The sequence below is a fragment of the Sinocyclocheilus anshuiensis genome, unplaced genomic scaffold (assembly GCF_001515605.1).
Source record: "Sinocyclocheilus anshuiensis isolate Anshui unplaced genomic scaffold, SAMN03320099.WGS_v1.1 scaffold1153, whole genome shotgun sequence".
Lineage (NCBI taxonomy): Eukaryota > Metazoa > Chordata > Actinopteri > Cypriniformes > Cyprinidae > Sinocyclocheilus > Sinocyclocheilus anshuiensis.
Genome location: NW_015557158.1, coordinates 705,087 through 713,015, shown reverse-complemented (window position 1 = coordinate 713,015; position 7,929 = coordinate 705,087). Strand labels below are relative to the sequence as shown.

The 7,929-nt window shown below is 38.1% G+C and overlaps 1 protein-coding gene across 1 annotated transcript in view; it reads left to right on the top strand.

Moving 5' to 3' along the window:
* Window positions 1-5,846: 5,846 nt before the first annotated feature.
* The window catches only part of LOC107678249 (protein numb homolog), a 15,253-nt gene continuing 13,170 nt past the window's right edge, over window positions 5,847-7,929 (top strand). The window contains exon 1 of the mRNA XM_016473455.1: window positions 5,847-5,922. Within this exon, the coding sequence (XP_016328941.1) occupies window positions 5,884-5,922 (39 nt within the window). The 5' untranslated portion in view covers window positions 5,847-5,883. The remainder of the gene's footprint in view (window positions 5,923-7,929) is intronic.

The window sequence follows — 7,929 nt, the reverse complement described above, 5'->3', positions numbered from 1 at the left end:
ATTCTTTAAAAAAAAATTTTTTTTAACGTTCCACATTAAAATAAAAAATATAAAAAAAATACACAGGTTTGAAATGACAAGAGAGTGAGTACATAATGAGGATGGAATAAATAATAACAGAATTTTCAATTTTAGCTAAACCATCCATTTGATCGCTGCTGAAATAAATCATGAGTGAATATTTCCCCGTTGTCCTCTCAGTGCCAGTTACCGGGCCTGCGCATAGCCTACTGTAAGAGACTGGAGTGTCACGCTACAATTATTCCCTTTTGCGAGAGCATCCAAAAAGCCTCCATTACACTGTCTACCCACAATGTCTCTGAAATGAGCGCAGGCAGCTGCCGCAGTTTGATTCCTTGCACTGAGAGCATTGATTATAGCAATAATGAGACAAAGGCTATATCTGCTCCTCCGCCTCTCTACTGTAGTTCAAGTCATACTGCAGGCTTTACCTCATCAGTTTCACTACAGTCAGTCTGAGATGGCGCAGAGGAGCTTAAGATGGTCTTTTGTAGATTTTGTGCCTCTTGCTCTAGGGGCCATTTTTGATTTGTTATTTACTTGTGACGCTATAGGCCTCATGCTCAGCGAAGCATCCTAAGTGAGTTTTTAGCCCTTTCACTGCACTGTTTCTTTCTCTCTCTTTCATCTTCTCTCTTTAAACCCATTACCTTAAAGGAATATTTCACCCAGAAATGAGAATTCATTCATTATTCGTATTCACATTTTCCTACAAGTTTCAAAAAGCACACAAAAGCATCCTAAAAAGTAGCATAAAAAGTAGTCAATTCAACTCATGCAGATGCCTCATGAAGCCATAACTTTACAAAAATGTTGTTATTGTTCATTTAAAGTATTATTTCTATGTGAATTTGCTATATGATTCTAAAGTAAATCAGTTATCATATGCTTCTCAGAGTAGCCAAGTGTCAGACTCTGTTCCGTGTCTGTGTGTGTTTCCTTCCCCCACGTGCTCCATGTTATGTTTATTTCCTTATTTGGTCTTCCTGTTCCTGTCCTGATTGTGTTATCATTTGTTTCAGGTGTTCCTCGATCTGTTTCATTGTTCCCAGGTGTGTCCCATTAGTTTCAGTGTATTTAAAGTGTTTTCTGCCCCTCGTTGTCCGTCCGGTATTGATCGTCAATCCCCGTGTCCGACGTGTGATTCCTGTGGTGTCAATGTCAATAAAGAGTGTGTATCCTGATTCTCCAGCGTTCTCTTCATTCCTTGTTCCTCGCTCCTCAACGTAGGCGCACCGTGACAGAATTCCGGACCTAAACAGAAAGTAAGCGGCGCCCCTTCTCCCCATTTTGTTTACGTTTTTGAAAGTCTTTTGTTTTCTTGTTCCCCATCCCCCCCGGCGATCATGGATCATGGCCTCGGGGAGTTTCCACTCTCCAGAGCTCGCTCCAGTGTCGGCTCCAGCCCCAGAGCTCGCTCCAGTGTCGGCTCCAGCCCCCGAATCCAGCCCACGGAGGGCTCCTGTTCCTGAGTTTAGCCCACGGAGGGCTCCTGTTCCCGAGTTTAGCCCACGAGTTTAGCCCACGGAGGGCTCCTGTCCCCGAGTTTAGCCCAGTGAGGTCTCCAGTCCCCGAGTTTAGCCCGGAGAAGACTCGAGTCCCCGAGTTTAGCCCAGAGAAGACTCCAGTCCCCGAGTGTAGCACAGAAAGGGCTCCGGTTCCCATGTCGAGCCCAAGGGTGGGGGGGTAGTATGGGTCCGTCCGTAGTGGCCGGGCCGAGTGGTGAGGCCAAGGCCATGGAGGCCGTTCATCCATGGCCTCCTGAGTTCCCTACTCCCCCATGGCCTTCTGAACTGTCTGCTCCACCATGGCCATCTGAGCTGCCTGCTCCGCCAGGGCTCCCCAAGCTCCCTGTTCCGCCATGCCCTCCTGAACTGTATGCTCCGCCATGGCCTCCTAGTCTGCATGCTCTGCCATGGCTTCCTAGTCTGCCTGAACCGCCATGGCTTCCTAGTCTGCCTGAACCCCCATGGCTCCCCGAGCTGCCTGCTCCGCCATGGCTTCCAGAGCTCCCTGCTCCGCCATGGCCCCTGAGCTCCCTGTGCCGCCATGGCAACCTGGACTGCCTGATCCGTCCTGGAGGTATTCCCCGTGTCCCAGTCCTGCACCAGCCTCCAGGGCACCCACAGTAATGTCAGACTCTGTTGCGTGTCTGTGTGTGTTTCCTTCCCCCACATGCTCCATGTTATGTTTATTTCCTTATTTGGTCTTCCTGTTCCTGTCCTGATTGTGTTATCATTTGTTCCAGGTGTTCCCCGTTCTGTTCCATTGTTCCCAGGTGTGTCCCATTAGTTTCAGTGTATTTAAAGTGTTTTCTGCCCCTCGTTGCCCGTCCGGTATTGATCATCAATCCCTGTGTCCGACGTGTGATTCCTGTGGTGTCAATTTCAATAAAGACTGTGTGTCCTGATTTTCCAGCATTCTCCTCGTTCCTCGCTCCTCGCTCCTCACCATAGGCGCACCGTGACACCAAGTGTATTCACAATATTAATATATAATTTTTATGTCTTGTTTACTAAGATATTTGTCTGAATCTGATGGGGTATATGGTTGGGCCATCACACAGACACATAAAGAGAAGGGATCTGCCAAATGTTTTGTGCTTATGAAGTTATGACTGTGTTGTTTTGATTTAGTCTTAGTTCACTCTACCCATGTTTCTCCTGTTGGTTTTCATTTGGTGATGAAATTATTCCATGGAATGGCTTGGGTGGCTCTTATGGCTGTTGTGTTAGTCTTAGTTCACTCTACCCATGTTTCTCCTGTTGGTTTTCATTTGGTGATGAAATTCTTCCATCGACTTTCACATGCATGTTTTGGAAATTTCCCAAGGAAAGTCTCATAGGGATCTCTCAAGAACAAATTGTTTTCTTTGCCTTATGTGTTGATATTAGTAGGCGATACCAAAATCTATGAAATTTCACAATTTACAAAACCAGTTTTGATACCACAGCACAAACTATATGCTACTGAACAGACACTTTTATTTAAATGTTATAAACATTTAATAACATATAAATTGAAACTGAATTAACCTTTCAAGTAAACCTTGCTTAAATTTTTAAAGTAGTCGTTATTCAATTAAACAAATTTACACATTCAGATCAGAGATTCATGATATCAGTATAATTTTGGTTTTTCTGGATATGATTTATTAAATTGGTCGATGTTGGATATTTAATTGTACATTCCAATTTTCCATATTTTTACATTTAGATAAACGTTATCATCATCTAACACTCACTTAAATGCATAGTTCACCTTCAATTGCTGGTTCCCATTGACTTCCATATTATGAAAAAAAAAACACTATACAAGTCAGTGGGGACCAGCAACTGAAGGTTTTTATCCCTTTAAAAACACACATAACATGTAACATTTTTACATTTCACAAAATTGATATCTATTTTTCATACCCTACATTATACGAAGACATGTTAGTCTTTTTGTTTTATTTAGACAACATGTGTAGATTAAGGTGTAGTTATTGTTAACTAAAACTATTAAAATCATTTCAGGTATTTGAAATAACACTGATATAAAATTAATATAAATATTAGATGAAAATCAAACTTAAAACATTTAAACAAAAACTAGAAATGTTGCCCTGGCAACTAAGTGGTCTAGTACTAAAATTGCTAAACTAAATCATAAATAAAAATAAATTAAAGATATATAGGAAAATTAAAACATAATGATAAAATAAATGACAAAAGCACATTACAAAATCAGTAAAACCTAAAATATAAATTAAACTGAATATATAAAAATAAAAGCTAATTCAAAATATTCATAAGTAATGTGATAGTATATAAATAATCCTTAAATAACACTGACTGTTTATCAGCCATGTTATGAAAATAATTGTCTATTAATATTGACAATTAATATTGGTACTTCACTAATTACAGACGTGTTTGACAATTGCATCATATCTCATAATGTTAATTGTCAACTTTAAATGGTGTAACTTTTTATTAATTAATTTATTTATTTAAGCTGTTGAACACCAATACATCTTATGTTATTGCCCCTTAAGAAATGTCAGGTGAACCTCAAACCAGCCTAATGCAGTTGGTTAAACTAGTTGTCCAGTCAACTCACTGGTTTTGAAAAATATGTAATTTTGACATTCCTAGCATTGACGGTCAGTGGTGCTGCATCAGGCATGATATTTGTGACTGGCACCACAGTGTGAGAGACACACATTAGGACTGTGACCTCAATAAGATTCAATAAGCGTGTTTAGTCTTGTCTCCCTCCCCTTCTACATCTCAAGCTCCCTTTTTCTTCTCCTTATAAAGTCTCTTCTCTTTCTCTCTCTGGCTTTTGGCCTATTCTCTGTCTCCGAATGTCTTTTTCTCTCTCTTTGCTGTTCTGTAGAGTTGGCAGCCTTTCAAGCCATGAGATCAACCCTGAAAGTAGAACAGAATCTCAGAAGCCCCTCCCTTTCCTCTTCCTGCAAATGCACCTGACTGAATCCCATCTGATCCCTACGCGATATGTCAAGCTCAGCAACAGGCGCGTGACAGAGCTGAGTAAAACCTTCGGAGAGACCTAGACGCCACGGCTATTAAAAAAACACACTCATTCATAGCAGCATGTGGTCTTTTGAATATGTGGGTGTGTTTTGGGTGTATACATCTGGGCTACGGGCCAGACGTTCATAGTGGTACTTCCGGCGCTCCATGTCTGGCACCTGTAACCCGTAAAGCTTCAGGGCTTTGGGAAACGTGCGCTTTTGGCCACTGACGTGAAGCTATAAAAGTAAATGCGGTTGTTTGGCAAGTGGTTCATATTGAGGAACACAGTTACAACCGTTTGTGTGAAGTTTACAACTTTTCAACGAGAAGATATGCCAAACCATGTCAAAAGATGGTAATGATGATGCTAAACTCTCTTAAAACATGTCTTTTTTTAATGTAAAAGTGAGATGAAAAAATAATTTTAAAAGAATACAGAAAATCCTGTTTTGAAACAATGTAAAATCTTTTCAGTGCATCCTTGCTAAATAAAAGTATGAATTTCTTAAAAAAAAAGTATGACCCCCAAATTTTTGGACGGTAGGGCGGTATCAATGTAACATTTATTTAGTATAAAAATATATTTCAAGATATAACAGAATGAATAATTTCCCAGAATGTGGCTAGTATTGATATTAAAGTCAAACAAATAAGTAAATTCACCTTTTATAATTCTCACAAAATGGCTTTTCCTCTAAAAATATTGATATATGTGATTAATGAGCATATCATGTAATTGATTCGATTGAAATCATTTGACAATATTATTTTGAAATGAAAAGAGGCTCTTTCAAGACTAAAGAAGGTCTGTATCATAAAGTAAAGTGGAGGACGTATTGCAGTGGATCTTGCATAATTAAATTCAGCCTAATTTTACTCTCCAGCCTGAGGCATCAGAAGTGTCTTTGTGACTGAGATGTAATCCTGTAATGGCCTCTGTCCTCATGGCCACCATAATCACTTAACACTGGCTTGATGACTATTAATTGTGTCCATGTGAGGACATTTTGATTGGTTTAGGCTGGGCGAAATGTCCCACAAAATAAATCCTCAGCTGTGTTTTCAACAGGTTCCTCATTGAAATCTACACTAGCCCTGTTTGGACAAGACTAGTTTTCCCTGAAGAGTTAGAGTAAATTTGTGTTCCTGTCTGTTTTTCTCACATAACCTCAGCAAAAAAATTACAGAGCAGTGATTTATTTTTTTCACAACGCATTGCAAATATAATATAGAAAATGTGGATTTCATCGGTTTTGACCTCTCTCTCTGTTTTCCTCTCTTTTTCTCCTTTTTCTTTCTGCAGTACCTCGGTCTGGTGGAGGTAGAGGAGTCCAGAGGGATGCATGTGTGCGAAGAAGCAGTGAAAAAACTGAAAGTGGTGAGTTGCTGTAGTGCTTTCCGTTCTCACGCAATAAAACATACGCTTGCTGTAAAAAGCAAACTGGCAGCCAAATAAGCTCTTTTGTACATATGTGCAGTCAGTCAGTAAGGACGATGTATTTCCATCTTAACTCAGTTTACATGAGTTCAGCTGGAAATATCAGGAAATAATTAATTTATCATTCTCAGGTCATGAAAACGTATGTAAATTAATTTGATAAAGTAATAGAAATTTCTATTGTGAATATACATTTTTGTAGTTTTCCTGTTCTAAAATATTTATTTGCCTAGAAATTGCTCTGTTTGAGTGCCATCTCTATAAAATAATAATAAAAATAGCTGTTAATGATCTATTCATAAAAATCACTGGATGAGTCAGAAATGTGAAAATTATGTAGTGATATTATTATTATTATTATTATTATGATGATGATGATGCATCTGGAAAATGCCCTAAAAATGCCATTTAGGTCAGTTGCTCAATAAGTAGAAAACTTAATTTTGAAAATAAATAGAAATTTCTATATTAGCTCTAAAATATTTAATTGTATAGAAATTGCTCTGTTTGATTGCCATCTCTATTCAAAATCCATATAAATCAAAAAGTGTTTAAAATTTGTGTATAGTGTAAATTTGTATATAGTCTTTGTGTAGGTCAAATTGAATCATGCATAGCCAGAAAAAAAAAAAATTGAAGGGGGTCTGAATACTTTCCGTACCCACTGTATATCGAGGGCTTAATTTTGACCCTGACACACAGACCGATTCCCATCCATTTGTAGAGCTCCACACGTCCTGCTTTCCTCATTGCAGGAGACCATACGCTCTTTGAGGACCTGTGAGGGCTTAGGATTTAATGTACTGAGAGTCTACAAAGTCTCATTTATTTAAAAAATGGATCTTTATGAAGCGTAGCTTCTCTGTCGATGGCTATTATCTTCAGTATTGCTGCTCTGTCAATAGTCATATCCTGAGCCTGCATATCTCATTACTGAATTGTCAGAGCAGAACTGTAATAAGTAATGTTTCTTATCATGTAAAAACTTTTCACCCACTAGTGCTGTCTGTGTGACACCGTCTATGTGTGTGGCCCTTGTCTTTGGGGCCCCTCCATCTGTCCATATATACTCTGCTCTTTCATCCCAATGTTGGCAGTTCCCGCTGTGTCTGTCTACACAGTCACTTCATTTATTTTCTCTTCTTCCCCAAACCCCCAAAGCCTTTATCTCATTCTAATTTGAGTGTGTGCTTGTTCCTTATTCTTCCATTCTCTTGTTCCTCAGTGTTCTGCTGTTTTAGCAAATTTGGACAGTGACTTTTGGGATACTTGTAACGTCAGCTGAATTCCCTCAGTTTTTCTTGATTCAGTTGCATCCTTCACTTTTACTTATTCCTGCTGTTTTTTTTCCAGATTAGAAGCATTTCACAGTGTCCTAACCTGCACTCTCTCAGACAGATGTGCGCTCACAACAGATTCACTGAAAGATTTAAACCCTGTTCCAAAACCTAGAGAGCTGCCTTGCAGTACCTCAGAGTAACTCCTGTCCTAAAATAATAAGGCAGCTGTATATATATTAGACACATTTAAACTGTGAGAAAAAAAGCCTGATATTATAAAGACAACCATGTCAAATTTAGTAAAATTAAACATTTATATGGTAATAATAATAATAATGCCCTACTATTCAAAAGTTTGGGGTCAGTATTTTTTTATTATTATTATTATTATTTTTGAAAGAATTCTCTTATGCTCTTCAAGGTTGCATTTATTTGATTAAAAACACAATAAACAGTAATATTGTAATATATTATTTAAATGTAAAATAACAGTTTTCTATTTTAATATATTATTTATATTATTATTAATAATACTAATTATTATAATGTGTTTGGATGCCATGCTATATAGGCCTATATTTTTTTAAAGATTTTTTTATTGATTAGAAAGTTCAAAAGACCATAATTTTGAATAGTACAAGTTTTTTTTAAATATAATTTTACAAAA